Here is a 19,619-nt window from a genome sequence, read left to right as displayed (position 1 = left end):
TTCGTGACTTGAATACACTAACAAAGATATTATTATATGAAACTGACATTTCAATTTAGTCATAATCCCACAGATGATGATAATTTAAACAATAGACATAATAAGAAAGGTTATTTAAAAATAAATTGATAGTCTCTAATGCTTTTAATCTTAAAATAATTTCGACACATGTCTACCAGACATCGATCTATTATTATATCAGTGGTAATAAAACACATGTTAGTTTTTATCTATAATCTCATTTCGTTAACACCCGTCCCTAAAGTGGCTTTGTATTACTTATTTTTTATTTTGTATATTTAATAGCTCTCCAAAAAGAAACGGTACAGATATTCCAGATGACTTACATAAATTATATGATATTATAATAAATGAAATTATTTGCTATCTATAGAAAACAAAATGACATAAGAGTCGTGTCGTAGAATTGTATTAAATTTCGAAATTTATGTAAAAAGTATAGGTACACATTTACATACTTAGGAGTGGGATGAATTTAATATCAGTTCATATTTAGACATCCACAAAACGGTTTCAACAGCAGAGTTAGAGAATTAGATCATATATGTATAAATTACATACAAGGCACCATTTTAACACATGAACATGGCTATTGTAAACACATCTACATGTATATTGTTCTAGGCACTGATGGCTTATTTCCTTATTTTAATATATTTCGGTTGTTACGTTCTTATTACTTAAGAATAATATGAGGAATGTCAATGTTATTTATTATGATTATTGGAACATAAAATTCTATGATAAATTCCAAGTGTATGTGTTTTTATTTATGATAGTTTTTTGTTACAGGATGTGAACAAGGCAGTTGTTTGGTCAAATTCCAAATTCATATGACCACAACCGAAAATGCGGTCACAAGCTGCAAAACCCTTACCTAAAAAGGGATCTTTGGCTAAAACATCTTTTAAAGCTAGTACCGCTACAAAACAAGTTAAGAAAAAAGCAGTAGCAACTAAAAAAGTGAAAACACTTCAAAAATCAACGACAAAAAGTCCAAAAAAGAATACTAGTGACGAATCCAAAAAGGACAATGATTCGTCAAATAAAGAAAAAAATGATTCCACGTCCGATACTGAAAAGGCTGGACCTTCCAAGACGATTAATATTAGAGAGGAGTCTCCTATTAAAAAAGGGAAAAAAGACCCAAAAGAAGCAAAAGACAAGAATAAAGCTGCCCCTAAGAAAGTTCTCTCAAAAAAACCTATTAAATTAACAAAAAAGGCCAACCCCGCAGTTAAAACTAAAAAAGACAGTGATGAAGTAAAGTACAAAATAAACTTAGAATCTGTTAAGAAAACGTCTGCAAAAAATCCAAAAGCAAAGACAAATATTAAAAAAAGCAATACAGGAAATCAAAAAAAGAAAAGTTATTTACAAAGTAAGGAGAGTGAAGTAAAAACTTTAGACAAGCATGATGAAGACGAAAAATGTCCTAAAGATAAAGTTAAAGATTCTTCGAATATTTCTACCATAATTGAGAATAAAGAAGACAAACCTGATAAAGATATTGCAGAGTCTGAAAAGAAATCAGAAAAGAAAGAGGAATCCAATAAAATTCTTAAGGGTAATAGCAATTTTTCGGACACTGCATATCAAAGTATAACAGTTACCAAAAGCACTAATCAATCAGAAACACAAAAAACTGAAACAGAAAGGCCTCCAAAATTTTTTACTTCCATCAGATCTCCGAGAACAGTCGATATAGACGTTAAATGTTGTAAGAATTCTAAAGGAAATTTGAGTGTTTCTGAAAGATTTATATCTCTTAAATGCGAAAGTAAAACAGATGACCTTAACAAAGATAAAAATACGTCAAATAATCTCGTATCTCAGGGCCCAGAAATAGACGTTTATACTTTCACAGAAAAGGTTGATTCACCAAAGAGCATATTATCTGATTTTAGAAATCCGATAAATAAAAATATTGGAAGAGTACGGCCAATTGCTAGAGTAAAAGGAACCGTTATAGATAAGAAATTAGATAATGAAAGGAAAAAGTTCTCTCCACATAGACCCATTGAGGAAGTAGTCAAACAACTTAAGGCAAATAAAAGAACAGAAGATTTAAGCTTGTCAAAAAATAATTCAGCTGCAAGTTTGGACTTCAATGTTTTCAACGACGAAAAAGAAGAAGTGCAACCACCTATTGTAAGTAAGTCATACAAAATGGTAGCTAGGAAGTCTAGCATTACTGGTAAACCATTCAGCCCTATAAAATTCCTTGACCAAGATTCTCCTCCAAAACAAGAGGTAAAGACTCCAACTAAAGTTACCAATACAAAAAAAAATATTAGCAGATCTAAGAAACAACGGAAGAAAAGTACTTCATCTGATGATGAAATGAATACGTCAACTTTTGCACTCAATACAAAGACATTTCATTACACTTCTTCAGAAGAAAGCGTCAGCGAATCAAATGATGATAATGATCAAGTAGAATCTTCCGAATCCAGTTCCTCGAAGACTAAAAAGACAAGGAATAAAAAGTATAAGAGGATAACCGATGGTGCTAAGAAATCAAATTCTAAGGAATTGAAAGAATTGTCAAAAGATTCCTTGATTGATATCAAAGATACTTCTGCGTTACTAGGAAATGAAAAACCTAGCAAGAGGCGGCTAAAACTTTTATCAATGTGGTCAGGGCCGAAGAAACATAGAATGGCCTCTCTCAACGCTCTTGCAAAAGTACATTGTTTATACGAAAATGAAAGCAGAACTCATATGGAACTAGGTCTAATGAAGACAGTTGACAGGCAAGCTATGCCAAGTACATCTAAATCTAATTTGCCAAAGAAAAAAGAAACAAAAACTAGGGATTCCGACAAACAAGAAAGTACGTCAGAGTCTGAATACGAAAATAAAAAGGAAACGGAAAAAGACAGTTCGGAGAGTTCAGATGATAATCCGCCACAGAGAACTTTACGTGGCGTACCTGGAATAAGGAGTGCTGGTAAATATTGGGATCCGCGATCCTCTACGTCTTCCAGTGAAGATAGTGAATTAGAATCTAAAAGCAAAAATATCGCAACTGACAAAAAGAAAGCCTCCACCAAACCATCAGCTAAGTCAGATTCTGATAAGCCACCTCCCAAAATGAAGAAAACAGCTGGCGTTCCAGTAAAGAAGAAGCGTAACAGAAATGAAGTTGTTATGGACTTAAAAGATATGGTAGTTCAGAAACGTATGGCAAGCTTAAATGCCACTGCTATTCTAGCCGCCAGTTACGAGAAACGATCGCCTAAATCAAGCAAAGACGACACAACATCAGACTCGTGCTCAGACGATTCTTTTTCACAGAAGCCAAAAAACGGATTAACTTCCGGCATAAAGTCGGAATTAAAAATAGAAGATACTAAAAAAGAATGCGAAGAGTCGTCTGATAGGAATCAAAAAGTTGAAGTAATCGTCAACCAAGATACAGATGTAACGATCACCGGCGTATATTCAACTCATCTTCATGAAGGATTCTGCACCGTATCGGGAATGCAATATCGTATCTCTTCAACAAGCCACACTCAAACAACAGCCACCGCTAATTGCGAAAAGGTAAGGACTTTTAACAAGTAATTTATCATTTCAACATCTTTATATTCAGTAATTTTGTAATGAATTTAATAATATACAAACTAGCTGTGTTAATTTTGACCCATTAAGTATTAATGCTATAACAGTAATGTAGTTTAATAGGTATATTAATTTTGATAACAATCAACATTCGATTACATAACGCAGACACAGGTAACGGTAAACGTAACAGATCTCATTAAATCGCGGTAATGAACCAAGTTCTGCGTACACATCTCAACCCTAGTATATTATCGCTCGTCATATCAACGCGAACTTTGCACGAGGGAGAATCCATTATTGTGATTTGTGGATTTATATCCTTTTAACATATAGATTATAATTAACTATTATAAATTGATATACCGTATAGAATGCTGTGTAAATCAATTGCTAAGTTTTGTAAGGAATTAAAGTGCATAACTTTAAGCGTCAAATTTTTTTAGGAGGGTTGTTCCCGAGAAGATGGTTCTCGTTACACACCCCTCTCGGCTCTGTCGTCTATGCAGCCTCCGGCGGACCACTCCCATCATCCACATCCAGGTAAATATTTATAATACAATATTCATGTCATGATATTATTAAGTATCAATATTTGTCACTAATGTTGTATCACATAACCAAATTGCTAAATAAACGATATGAATATTTTGTTTTCATTAATTTAATAGTATTGTTGGCTATCATACAAAATTATCGACAATTAAATTGACCGTCACCAAGTGGACATCGTAGTGTAGTAGATTATTACAAAGTTTCGTTCAATCATACTATTAAAATCGTTATGACGAATAGCCTCTGATGGCTGTTTACTTAACTTTGAAATGGCTTAATTAAAATGGCAATTATTATTCTACCGATAGAGAGAAAGAACAATACATACGTACATATGAGAACATATTTATTTAAAGTGAAACGACCTAACACAAGCTGGAATAAATGTAGTACTTATGCTATACACCGTTCACATTCATATCTTTATGTTGGCAAATCGTGTACATCACAATAAATTTTATTGTAACATCAAAAGGTAATGTTATATCTCGAGTTTAACAGAGAGGATAGAAAAGAAAAATATGTATATATATATATATATATTTTTTTTGCGGAAATAACCTCTGCCAAAAACTTATTGAATATCTTATCCGTATAAATAACCATGTAGTGGTACACACAAAGCAATATAATAGACAAGGAGATTTCAATAATTTAAATGGCTTTTATATTCTGTCTTCATTATCACATTTAAAAAAGTAATGTAGTACAAGCTCACAATTTATTCCAAACAACTTATGACGTAAATAAATAATATTTTATAAATCCATATGTGATGGAATAAAATATATGTCGATTCTGCGCGACTTAAACTCGCATACTTGTGGCTAACTAATACAATTAACTGTCTGGCAGTAAGCCAGACTTGTAGCTGACAATGTGGAGTCTTGGCCCCGAGAGGAACTTCCTGCAAATATCATAACACCTACCAACATTATTCTCTCATATTTTCCGCTAATTTCCTAACACTTGCTGCCAAACGACGTCAATACGAGGGGTGATCAATAAGTAATGATAATCGAGTATTTCTAGAACGCACAAAACCCCAAATTATTTTTTTTCTGCTTGCTTATTTATCCACTAGTTCAGTTTCAAAAAATTGTATAAATAGGACACCATTACCGGAAGATACATTCATTTGAATACGAACTGTCGAAGAGAAAACATCAAAATGGAGAAAAATGAAATAAGAGCTGTCATCAAGTACCTCTGCCTGAAAAAAATGTCTACCAAAGACATACACAGCGACTTAGAGGAAACATTGGGGGAGTCTGCTCCTCCATATTCCACAGTCGCACGCTGGGCAAAGGAATTTAAGCTGGGCAGAACCTCCACTGAAGATGAACATCGCGAAGGACGCCCTTCCACGTCCCTTACTGGAGAAAACGTAAAAAAAGTGGAAGATATCGTGTTGGCCGATCGAAGGGTGACCGTAAGGCATGTAGGTGAGGTCACAGGGATCTCCTATGGCAGCGTTCAAAAAATCATTGTCAACGAAATGCATATGAAAAAGGTCTCTGCGCGTTGGGTGCCGAGAATGTTAACCGACGAGCAAAAAAAGAAACGAGTCGACATTTCGAGGGTGAATCTTCAAAAGTTCCAGGCCGATAAGGAAAATTTTTTGTCGCGTTTTGTGACCATGGACGAGACCTGGATCCACCACTTTGATCCCGAAACCAAACAACAATCAATGACTTGGAAACGAGCTTCCTCACCAACGCCGAAGAAATTCAAAGTGTCAAGTTCAGCGGGAAAGGTTATGGCGTCTGTTTTCTGGGATGCAGAAGGAATTATTATGGTGGAATATTTGGAAAAGGGGGCCACTATAACAGGCTCTTACTACGCAGACCAAATAAGAAGATTGCGAGAGGCTATTAAGTCAAAAAGACGCGGTAAACTGCGCGCTAGAGTGCTGTTTCACCAAGACAACGCCCCGGCTCACAAAGCCGCAGTTGCGATGGCTGCCATTGAAGAAATGGGGTTCGAACTGCTCGAACACCCTCCCTATTCGCCAGATCTAGCTCCCAGTGACTTCTACCTCTTTCCTCGGCTCAAAGAACATCTCCGGGGCAACAAATTTGAGGACAATAGTGAAGTGATGGCCGCAGTAGAGGCATTTTTGGAGGGTCAAGACAAAGAATTTTTTTCTAAGGGAATAATGGGTTTAGAAAAAAGATACACTAAATGTATTAACTTGTTAGGAGACTATGTTGAAAAATAAAATAGTTTTTTTTATCTTATAGTTCTGTTTCATATTGATTATCATTACTTATTGATCACCCCTCGTACATATCTTTTTATTATCCGTCTCTTGTCATTTGTTTAGGATATAGCCACAAATCTTTTGATAATATAATTTCGTCTGTCTTCTTCTGTACCGCGTTATAAGTATTTTATCTTTAATCTTAAACTGTCAAAACTTTTATGTCATTAAAGTAATAAACGATGGTAGTGAAGTTTTAAAATGTCTTCAACTTGCAGAATCTTTGGTCGCCATATATATTTTTTTACTGTGTAACCACATTGATTAAGTAAATGCATTAAATCTGAATGAAGCTCGATATTTAATTAATTTACTCCAACTTCACCACAATTTGCTTACAGTGTAAATAAAACACGGGGTAGGTACTAATTGGCTAAAAGCCAAGTATCCTCTGTGCTCTTAACACTAAAGGGCAGGTAATTATCTAAGCTAGGAGTTGAACTAATATTATTGAAGCCTTAATATGGATGTGAATTATTAAATTTTTTTTTAGTGTATGTAAAATAGATTTTCTTTACGAATTCTTATATTGAAAATTGGTTTATAGATTTTAGTATGATATAAAATAATTTTGGTCTTTATAATGGTTAAAGGATTGCAATATTCAAATTCAATAAATTAATAGTTTTTTAAAGTATTGTAAGTATTTTATATATGTATATAATATTATATTTTTTTTATAGTTAGTCCAATAGCAAATTAGTTAGCGTAAGTACTTTACCCACTTACATATATACAGTATTTAAATAATATACTTTATTTTGATCGTTTCTGAAACGTGAAATTAAATGCGGATTAGTTTGTTGAAAGTCCATTCTTTATTCACGTTTAATAAAGTCATAGAGTTGATGTCTGAAATTGAATTTTAGACTCCATTTTCAACGCGAAAAGGTAATCCCTAATTGGTTAGTATGTTGTAAATAAGTTAACCTGAAATTCTAGCTTTGAGATAAAATGACCGATTTAAAACACAGCGTCGAATGAAAACTCGTTGTTGCTAAGTCAATCAAAGCCTTAATAGAATCACGGAATGAGGCTGAGCAGGATATGGATTTTAGGAGTAAAAAATATTAAAAAATGACACGTAGGACTTCATACTCTGTGATTATCTGTCTTTGCTTTACCTGTCAAAATTTTGGCTCCTTTGAAAAAATATAAAAAAATAACTTAAGAATATTATGGTTATTTCATAAATCTCGATAATAAATTATTAAGCACAATTTTATCGTAACTTCACCACGCTGAAGTTAGAGATTTTACAAATACAAACATCGTTATTGTGAATCTATGATGAAGAGAAAAAAAATGTTTGAAATAAATGTAAAGCGCTAAAGTTATTGAAAAAGAAAGGAATGACACGATCTTATACAGTCTAAGCGTGGCCTATTTGTTATCTCGCCGAGAAAAACCATCACGGAGTCTTCCAGAAAACGAGCGCAAAGCAACAGAATACAGTCGCAAAATGCGAAGTTGTGTTAATCATGAAAGCCGAAAGCTATGCGACTTCGGGTTTTGTTCCCTATAAATGCTCCCTAACTTATTATCAACCTTATTATTTGAGTTTTATGAATTTAAATTACATTAAAATATATTGCGGTTTTCTCATTTTACAACTGAAATAATTGGAGATAATACTCGTACTTTTGTTAATGATTTTTTTAACGGAAACTGATTATTGTGTTAATGTAAGCCAATGTACGTGAGGTACAATACTGTAGTGAATACTTTTGATTTGGATACGTTATAGTTAGTTTCATTATGTTCTAAAGAAGTCATAAAGATGCTATTTGTGTCTATCAAAACGGAAGAGAGCGGTTTTGGAATATATTTTTTCAGTAACAGAAAAGGCCAAAGATTTTCCGCTGACATTCACATAAACTGTTTCAAAAAAACTTCGTAACAAAGTGGACATTGTAACGGGCATGGCGATTTTACTGATTTATAGAAATTGTGTTAGCGAATTTCTTTCGTGAGGTATAGCTTTGCGAGATTGCGGGCTTTTGATGTTCATTTAAAGTTTGTACGTCAACCGTGGAGTTAGTGATTCAATCACTACACTATTTTAGATAAAAGTTGAACAGGAAATTGTTTGTATATTGGCCATGCTTGTTTTACTGCGGGAAAATGTATGTAGTGAGTTATAGTAATATTATATCTTGTTTTGTATAATATTGTACTCTTTGTTTTAGAATAAAAAAAAACATCAAACCAACGCGTGAAACATTAATACAATACAAAAAATAATTCAATCTCTACCACGTTTGCAACGTTTGTTTTCAAATTCATAATTTTTCTTACGTCCGATTCATACCATTAAAAAACCAATCAATGAAATTTTTGCATGATTTGTGAAATCAAACATAATATATAGTTTCAAGTTTATTATAAAAGTCTTATAAACTAATGATGATATAAAATTTTCAAAACATTTTAATACAAAAATTCGTAGTTGGTTTTATTTCGGTAGACAAAATATTTTTAATAACAGCTGAGACTAACCTTTAACCAACCGTAAAACAATTTCGCTTCCTTCCCTATATGCTTTCCACTCGTTTAGTGTTGCTCAAACCTTCCGAAACAATCTTTCACTCAATCTTCTTTGACTTAACACTATCCAGTTACTGTTACGTCCGAAGATTACTTTTATATAGATTCAGCGTGAAACTAAACTATAAACATATGTTCATAGTTTGTAGTCAATTTTAATAGATTATTTAAAGCCAAATCCATGGAATTTAACAATTTATTTAACGTATTTAACTTTTCACTATTATTTTTATGACGTAGAAAATATATTTGTTTATTTATGTTTGTCAGAATGATCGGTGTATTTCAATACTATGTCATATTTATTTTCTTTCAAAAATCCTCACTTCAATGCTTCATACGTTGATATTATTTGTTAACAAACATTTTCATAGTAAAATGTTTTTTTTTTCCAAACAAAAACCTCTCAAAAATCTAACCACTAAATCTTTTCGGTTACTGAAAAGCGTTTCAAATTCAAATAAACTCATAAATTGGAAACATGTTTTTTAGCTCTATTTTAAAAGTGGTTTCAGCAGAGACCATCAAATATTTACGCGATATCCGCAGCTTAAAGATCCGTGAAAGCTGTTCTGTTTGTGTTTAATCAGCAATTATCTGGGACCGCAGTAGCTTATCAATTGCTAATATAGCTCGTATGCGGTTTAATTAATACCTTGTTTTCATGCATATGTGTTACGGCTCCGGTTCTCAAAATTATAATTAACTATTATATCGTTGTTATAGTCTTAGAATATAGTTTGCTATTAGTAATAAGTATTGATATTGGTTAGGAATAAAAAGGTATTATAATTTACATTTATATTCTCTGTTTGAAAAACGGTAAAAATAATATTTCATACAATTTTTGTTTTACCCGATTTTTCAATTCAATATATTTTTTTTAACCCATGATTTCCACGCGCACTTGTTTAAACACACATGTTACGTATAATATTAATATTATATTCGTATACAATTTAATAGTTACTATTGGTGGAAAATTGTGTAAGAATATTGAATAAAGCCCAATTTTCTTTTTCACTTCATGTACATTGTGAATTCGTTTCCATTAATGAAAGCGCATATGTGATTCGTGTTGCCACTAGGAGTTGACTAATGCCAGAATTACTTTGTCTTTATCCACTTTGACTAATGTTACACTGGAATTCAAAAGGGATTTTACATAAAGCTCAAAACGTCTAGTCTGCCCAATTGGATGTCATAAACTTTGTTGACAAACTTGTAAGCATTTTATTAATAACTGTCTACCAAGAGTAAGTACCGATTTATGTGGAATTTCTCTAAATTATAACGAATTATAAAGTCCATGATAACAAGCTTTTATCTCGCCAGCCTAGATCTCCATTATTTTTAAAAACAAGAGGAAAACGGAATACATAATTTCATTTAAATAATAAATTAAATGTCAAAGATTAATAAAGAAATGTTTTTTGTAGAGTCATTATAGTCAAAAAATCAAATATTCTTAGATATTCATGATATATTTTGATTGACTCTGGTATGTATATGTAGGTGTATGTGTTTATTTAAATGAAACTAAGTTTTTCGGACTCGTATTGCGGATTAATCTCAGGCCTAGGAGATGAAAGACAAAAAGTCTAGCTCATCGAAAAGTGTCTCGAAACGTCGGGATTATGTTGTTATATAATAATAGAAAACGTGTAGTAACCGAAACACTTAGTTTCATTAAAATGAGTACATGTGAAAATCTTATATATAAATAATTTATATAATCTGCTACAGCTGACGAAATATACCCGTAAAAATATAGTTTCAAACTGCTATTATTAAATCAAGTTAAAGTCGGCCTATTTACCAAATTTATCTCGTTTTCCTGACACACGTGTAGCTGTATTTATACAAGAAATTATACAAATAAAATTACTGAAATATTAATAGTAATTATTAAATAAAATAAATAAAAAGCAATTCATTTTTATAACGACGTTGTCGCAATTGAAGTGGTTGCTACTTCATTATGCGCCGGCCTAGTATTTTGTGTTTTACTTGTTATATAACTGAATACAGCCGTAATACGAATTGTATTAATTATTTATACATGCATTTGTAATTTATATATTACAGATATATAATGAAGAATATTCAATACTGTAATGAAACCTGTATTTTTAGTTTTATTGGAAGTCTATGTATAATCGGACTTGCAGAAAAATTAATACGTTAAAAATAAACATAAGCGTATGCAAAGAACATTTTGAATTTTTATTTCCACGAAGTCGCAATAAACTGATTCAAACAACCAATTCGTTTCCTGATGGTCTTCTAGGAATAACGTTTTCATTTGAAAATTGTAAAACCGTAGAGAGCTTAACGTTTTACTTTTCCTGGTATTTATTTGAAAGTATCAATATTTGAATTATATCGTATATGTACGGATATTGTGTTTTCTCGGTATTTCTATTAAAGGAATGTTTATTTGTAGTTCCGGAACTTGGCGGTTTGGCGAGGCGAGCTGCTGGTTGTTCCAGCGCATTCTCAGCACCCTCACCAGCTGCACATCATGATCCAGGTACGTCAACGGAATAACTATTATCCTGTCATTTAATAAATAAACAACTAAATACATTAAGTCACATACACATAATGTGACTGCGGAATACGACAAGTTAATATCCGATAGAAGTTCAGTGACATTCATAATGATTCTCCAACATTAATATTTCTCATATCTTAATTTTTCGTATGGACTTAATTAATTTTGCTTTATAGGATTCGTTAAATTCCAAAACTATATAATAATTAGTAAATCATTCGAAATTATTAATGTTTGTTGTCTTGATGTAACGTTTATTTACTTGATACGAAAGCGCTAAGCTTTGCCATTTAACTTTTAGGATTTGGTAAACATTTACTAAAACTATTTCGCTTTGTTTCGATGCTGCGTACCAGTTGTAATTTTTTTATTCTGACTTGTAAAGGATTTTGTTATTATACAAAAATACATTCATGTTTTAACTGTTATAAAAATTAGATGATTACTTTCTGCCGGTTTGTGTGTTACATCTTTTCGCTCTAAATATTAAGTGAAAAATTGGCAAACCTGAAGACCTAATTTAAAAATGAGATATAGGCATATTTTTTGTGGGAATACCAACAAGTTTTACACAAAATAAACGAGAAAGTTGCAGACACAGTACTCGGCTGATATTATGATATTTGGCACAAATTCAGGTTGAAGTTAGAAGAAAATATATTCTTAATTTATGTGAAAATTCGCAAAATCTTCAAATGAATATCGACCATGGCGCTGTCAAGGATAAGCATTATTTAAGCATTTTATATGCACAAATTAGACAAAAATAAAGGTTTCAATAATTTTATAAATTTTCAACGCTAATGGTGTTGTATCAGGATGAAAATTATTCTTAAACGGAAAGTAGAATTCCGAACGAAGTTATAGCGACTCCAGATCCCTTTAACGCGGCATTGTAACTTCTTTCAACTCGGCCGGCAGTCGGTTAAGTAATTAATTCTTTTGCAGAGACCTTTGAATAAATCACTTCACAGCCAACTCGAGCATTATAAGAGTTGTCTTTTAAATTTTAAATATCGCATTCAATGATTCATTATATCTTCACCTATTTGATCTTGCATTTTTATTAATCATCTATCTACGCTTTTACGTGATGTTTGCAAGATAATAATTTATTATATTAAGTAGATAATATTGGTGACAGCGAGAAGTAATTCAGATTAAGTTTAATTTTATCGTGCATATCATATATAAAAAGAATATAGTAGGTAAAGGTAGGCAAAAACGTAAAATGTCCATATTACGAATTCTTTATACAAATATTATAAACGATTTTAATAGTTAATTCCCTATCCTTACACTATTAAGTTATAAAACAAAACAATTGAATAATGGCGAATCCTGAAATAAGCAATTCTTTTCTAACTCCTCTAAAGCTATTTGGTATAAGTACGTTCCGTCGGTCCCGCTAAAGCACTACTGCAAACTTGTTTTGCACTTCGCCGTGTTAAAACTGAGAGTTAGTTCGTAAACGGAAATCTTTGCTCTCTACCCTGAATTAGCTGTCGGTCTTTGAGAAGCATTTTAAATTACTTTAGAGAGCATTACATATGTATGTGTTAACGTCACACAATAACTAAAAAGGACGCGTTTGATTTCAAACATTATTTTTAAGTTAAAAATTCATTAATTTTCAATAAAATTAAGAAAGATAAACAGTTTTTGTCGTGCTGTCCAAACGAATAATCTGAAAAAAACAATAATCTGATTTATATTACGTGCTATAAGTAAATATATTCAGTAACACTCCAAAGACTGGGTGTCTTAAATCTGGACTAGAAATGAGCATATTAGTTCCTTATCCACAATAAATATTGTTATTGGTTTTTATGGTTCACCATACTGAGTCGTAAATTTAAACTTTCTAACTGCCACAACTTATGTATAATCCGATCCAAGGAGCTCGCTGCAGTAATAACGTTGTTTTATATGAAATTATTATTATTATGTACCAATTTACTCAAATACCTTAATTAATATTTCATGTATCGTATCAAATTTCAATGACCACACACATACATACACATATATATGTACCTACACTTAATATTTTTCATTACAGTATTAAAAAAATTTAAAAGCTCTATCTTGATGCTTGTTTTCTTGTGTTACTTCATAATGTTTATACCAAGTTTGAAACATATATAGAAACATTTCTAACATAAATAACAGCTTCATTTTTAGAAGCGTGTTATTAACTTTATTACGCGTTTCCCAGTTTCCATGAAAAGAAATATCTCACTTAAGCACCGCCTGAGTAAATAAGTAAATAAAACAATGTGAACATTTAATAAGATTCTATACAGTAAACTAATGTGGATACTTAAATAAACATCCGCTGAAAAATAAGATAAAAACTCATGAAAAACTCAATATGCAAAGGTTTTGCGAAAAAAATAAAAACGTGCACGTCCTGAATAAAAATAGAGAGGCCTATTATTAAGGCAATATTCTGTTACATGAACTGAATTTATTTGTGCGATGTTACGTTAGACCTCTTTTATGCTACAGTTAACTCAAATTAAATTATTAATATGGCTGAACCAGCTTGTTTTCTTTTCCAAATTGACTTTCTGAATGTTTAATTCTTAGATAAGATCTCATTCTTAGATAAAATATGTATTGAAATTAATTGAAAATGTTTATATAACCGAATTTAATATTGTATAAAATTCATGTATCCTCGTATTAGTAACACATTTGAATAGTAAATATTTAAAGTTATATTCTTAAATTGTTAAACAACAAGTTTCGATTATTTTACTCTGTGCACATTCGTGTTCACATGTTATGAAATTGTCTACAATAAATTCTAGTGAAGTCGAATGTGACTAAGCGTTTGTATAACGGAGTTTCCTTAAGTCTCGTTTCCCTTATAGTAATTTGTCCTCATAAAATGGCAACCCTACTCGAGAGACGTAGTTTTATGACAAACAACAACTTATGAAACTTTAATAAAAGATACATTGTACACAAAGCGATCACCATTATTGCATAGGCATTGCATAAACATACACACATGTATATATACATAAATATATATATATATATATTCTTTTATTGGTACAGAACATCACGTTATCCCACTGTCCTGTCGATTTTTCCAATTATAAAGTTAAGATTCATAAAAATATTTTAATAGCAGAGCATTAAATATCATTAATAGCTGGAAATATACAGCTGTCTACGATCCAAAAAATAAAAAATGCTTTGGCATATCGTGCTTTCATAAAGTCCTAAGTGTTGTTCCTAAGTCTTAAATATGGAAGTAATTTTTAAAACATCTTTGGCTCTTTTTATAATTTAAGATTATCTAATGTATTATTTACTTACCAATTAAAAAAAAGTACAATTTTTAGACCCACACTATTATCAGGAAACACTTCAATAACAGACAAATAAAGAATCGTGTGTATAAAATATTTTGCTAGCATATCGTCTAAACATTGGTTCCACAAATTTCCAATGGCGCGAAAATAGTATAAACTATAAATCCAGTTACTCGCCGGCAAACAATATTTCGAACGAAAATAACATACGTACCCTGATCGCTTATATCAATAGCTGTAAATCTGTTTTAAACGAATTCACATATATAGTATTTGTTTTTATATTTAGTTTAGTTAATTTATATTCTATGACATTCCCTATGATCAAGCAATTTACGAAAGATTCATAGCTTGCTTTATTATTTACATAATTATCATTCGTTTAAAATATTCAAGATTGTTAGAACAGCGTTTACAAGGATAATCACGAACGGAATAGAAAATATGTCCGTGACGTCATCAACAATCAAAAAGATTTGGAAAACGAATCGAGAAATATGTAATTGATTCAAATGTAGTTACCACGTATTCATTGATAATAAACATGGATAATGTAATGGAATCTCGTGGAAGCAACAACTGGAAGTAGAAATTTATTCGTAAGGAATATGTTTATTAAAAGTATTTGTCAGCAATAAACGCTGTAACAGCAGTTCTCAGACAGCGACTCTACACGACGTTATTAACATAAGCACCCTGTTTATACATAATCCTTCACGCTATACCACAGGAATTCCCCTCACAAACGGTTAACTTTTATTACAAGCTTAAAAAAATGATTCTGGTTTATTGAGGAACAGTTTCAAAACTACTACGTTAAATACAACTTATGTTAACTAAAACACGTAAACGCTATACGGAGTATAGTTTAAAAAATATATATTTGTTCCTAGACGTAACTACCCACTAGCAGGTGCTTATTTATTTTTTATCTATAATTATAACTGTCTTAATAACATACGAAAGCGACTTGTATCTAAAGAAATATATGTTATTCATATAAAAATATATTTAAAGGAATCCTTAATTATTATGTTAAATCACATAGGGTTTTTTTTTATTTTGGAGAGTCATGAAGTATATTTTTATTGCTATCTTAATGTGATAAAAAAAGTAAGATGTGAGCCGTGACCGCTATAAAACACAAGGACCATCCCGATCTAATTGCATAATGAGTTCAATAAAAGCGAGATCTATGAACGAGTTTTATTTTTCACATTCGCAGAATCATCAGAATTTCTTGAATGCAATTTGAAATTTAATATAATAAATACATTTATACACAACGTTCTTCTCTCTAAACACTACAATATAAAATATAATTTTATGTATCCAATAGGGCTTTTTATAAAGGAGGAACGCAGAAATTTATTCGGACATTTATAAGCATTGCACAAGTAACGGAGGCGTGAAGTGAGCCAAATCGTTTATTTATATATTAATATATATTTAGGTACACTTATATCTCACCGCGTTAACGCTTATTTACAACTGTAATAAAATCTGATACAGACGAAACGCGATCGCAGCCTGTTCGGAAGCAAAATTCATTTCTGACGTCTCATTTGGAATGTTTAAATCCGTGTCTATAATCGTGACATTTTTATTTTATTATGGAGCCTTTTTTGCCTTTTGTAGAATTTTGCGTAATTTTCATAATTCTCCTTTAAAATGTTTTAAGGTATTCATATTGGAATTGTGAAATATTTAATATATTGGTCTTGAAAAAAATTATCGATATATTTGGTCTTTGTCATAACTTTGATATAAAAGCTTTTTTCAGTCGTAAACCATGATACTCCATTTGAAGTATAAAGAGCAAAAATGATAACAGAATCATAATTTTCATGTACTTTGATGAATTCCAATATAAATAAAAAGATTCCCCGTGCCTGGAGGTTTCCTTGTAAAACAAGGACTTGTTGACGTAAACTGTTCCAATGTCTACGAACAGAATTGATTTGTCGAACGATCCATCTCGGTCTCTAGTACAGCATCTCGTATGTACTATAACATAATATTACACACCGCGATATGCAATTTTACGATCTCTCCAGACATCAAATTACTATAAAACCTCCAATGCCTTTTCACTATTATTTACAACATACATTTTATAAGTCATTAAGAATTTATGAAAATTAATTTCAATAAATACAAGGATGACAGGAAATTGAATGAGCTTGTTATGGAAATATTTTTTTATGTTGCTATAATAATTGGAGGTTGCAATTCAGCGAATGTGTTTTAACGAAGAATCGACTGTTAACAGTTTTGTATTGGAATTGGACATCAGTTCTCCCTTTCGCGTTACAGTCTAGTATCGGGGCGTCGTTTGTTTTTTTCGTTTAAGGCCATGTGTACTGTATATCAAGTGCCAGCTAGCAGTAGCGAACCTTTTTCGATAGCTGCAATATCCATTACCCGTTACTAAGTACACGTGGCCAATTTACGTTATGAATAAATCTCAGTCAGGATTCCAAAACCAGCAATTTACCCCACCGTGCGGAGCGTTCCGGCTTTATTATTTCCCCACTTCATATTTCGGGCGTTTATTAATGATTTTGTAATTGGTCTGTCGCTTGCATTCGCAAACGTTCGCTCGATTACATCACATGTATGCAATATTAAAACATGATTAAAATTGTCGCTCGGCCGCGCGTTCCTTTGATGTGTACATTTCCATTTCAACTGCTAATAAACAATTTTCTGTAACTTTTATGTTGTTTATACACAGTTAAAAATAAATTTTCGTCTCCCTTTTCGCAATAAAACGTGGTCGAAATTTCGGATTCAGTTTCAGCTTTGTAATATTTTATGTATGATATGAAATTATTATATCAATATAAATAATACTTTAATTTTAACTACATTTACATTCACAATACTAAATTCACTCCAATAAGTAACTTATATATTATTATCATGTTTCTTTGATATTAAGATATTTTAGAAGGAACCGACATGTTTATTGTGCTCTAAATATCTTTTAATGTTTTATCACTGAAAGGGACTCTACTAAATCCAATCTGGCTTATAAACTGTCCCTTACACGATCCCTACTAACCTATAACTGTCCTAGTTACATAAAACTATATGACGGGAAAATTCGCTTTGATGATAATGTATTAAATTCATGAGAGTTTACTACAACAATATATATATGGTTCTGCGCTATTATGGGATTCCTTCAGATACCCTATGGAACGATATAATTGAGGTATGGCATCTGTTTTGAAGAAATAAAATTAAAAATACTTACATCTCACACACATAACTTAAATGCATTGCTACATTGTATGACAAGTCATTAATTCGACATGCAATTAATCTGTTAAGAATTTTCTACTAAATAACACTAAGTTTATATAATAGCAAGTTTATTTGAAATCATTTATATTTGATAATAGAAAATGAATTTAAAAAAACACAATGCTATCACCTTAACAGGAATTCTCTCATATTTATCAACGATATCTGTTATCTAATGTTAAGTGATGAATATCATTTAATTCTATATAAAGAGCTTTAATATCAAATTATTTCGATGTTTAATATCTTTAAATATGTTCCAATATTTAATAGAATATAATATACACGCAGTAATTGATATAATAAAATTATTTATTATGAAATAAATTTAATGCGAATGCAATTATTCTAATTCCTCAATAATAAGATAGTAATATAATTTGTTTATGGTGCTCTGGAAATGATTGGAGTCGGATAATATTATATTATTTTCTTTGTTCATTCAGTGAGTCGTTACAACCGGTCACAAAGGGTTCTGAGCTCTAAAACAATTTAACAGATAAATTTGTGGTCATAGATTTTTCGTATAATTTTTAATTTCTAAGCTTACGTTTCACAAAACAATATAGTAATATCTTCCTGGGTTTTCAAACGATTTATATTTGTAACCTTTAAAATTATTCTACTGAATTGGCTAACTCTGGAGTGGGCTTCGCATATATTTAAGATTTTATTGAATAACTAATGTTACTCTTGTGTTGTAAAAACAACATGGAAGCGCCAGTAATAAATTGAGGAAAATATTAAAGAACCTTAAAGTCACTGAGAACAAACGAAATGGAATTCGCTAAAATCTTTAGAGCTTTTCTAGGCTTATAAGAATTGGTCTATGGGAGATTCTGCAAATTTTGTAATCGAGAAGTAAACTTGACGCCAAATGGTCGGAAGTCTGAAATAACTTATATCACTACAATTTAGGAACAATAAAACATAATTAAGAGAAAATTTTCGCTGTTAAAGTTCACATATTCGAATTTTAAAATAACAATGAGTAGGGAAAGAGCGAATATCAGAATTAGAATATATATTAACAGACCTAATATTGACTAATTGATATATTGGCAGACAAAATTCTGACGTCTTATAAATGGAATGGAATATTTCATGACTACTTTTATAAGTATATTAGTATTAGTATATTGATATTTAAAAAAAAAACTCATTATTTTTTTTTTATGTTATTGTATGTCAAAACTGCTTGAACCCTACCCTGACCATAGAGACTACAAGGTCTAATCCTATTAGGTCTAGACGGACTTGAGATCATTTAAACTGTGAGAAATATATTCAAAGCAAAACATGCGAGTCCTTAGTTTATGAAATATCCTTAAAATACGCAATTCTATACAAACATCTGACAATCATCATCGCTAGTTTTATCAAAACCCATAATCCTTAATACTGTTTAAAATAATATCCGTTCGCAAGCGTCGTGTGTGATGTTGACACAATGCCCTAAACAAAAACC

At 31.2% G+C, this 19,619-nt stretch overlaps 2 protein-coding genes across 3 annotated transcripts in view; one reads left to right on the top strand and one right to left on the bottom strand.

Annotated features, from left to right (window-relative positions):
- Positions 1–19,619, top strand: part of LOC116771017 (uncharacterized) — a 116,271-nt gene that overhangs the window by 29,675 nt on the left and 66,977 nt on the right. For both annotated transcript variants that reach the window (XM_032662720.2, XM_032662718.2), the window contains exons 2-4: positions 814–3,570; positions 4,035–4,131; positions 11,400–11,486. In XM_032662720.2, coding sequence (XP_032518611.2) covers positions 871–3,570; positions 4,035–4,131; positions 11,400–11,486 — 2,884 coding nt within the window. In that variant the 5' untranslated portion in view covers positions 814–870. The remainder of the gene's footprint in view (positions 1–813; positions 3,571–4,034; positions 4,132–11,399; positions 11,487–19,619) is intronic.
- Positions 1–19,619, bottom strand: part of LOC116770765 (uncharacterized) — a 135,560-nt gene that overhangs the window by 61,425 nt on the left and 54,516 nt on the right. The window lies entirely within an intron of this gene.

This window comes from Danaus plexippus, chromosome 7, assembly GCF_018135715.1.
Source record: "Danaus plexippus chromosome 7, MEX_DaPlex, whole genome shotgun sequence".
Lineage (NCBI taxonomy): Eukaryota > Metazoa > Arthropoda > Insecta > Lepidoptera > Nymphalidae > Danaus > Danaus plexippus.
The sequence above is the reverse complement of the archived record's forward strand: the minus strand, read 5'-3'. Positions and strand labels throughout refer to the sequence as shown.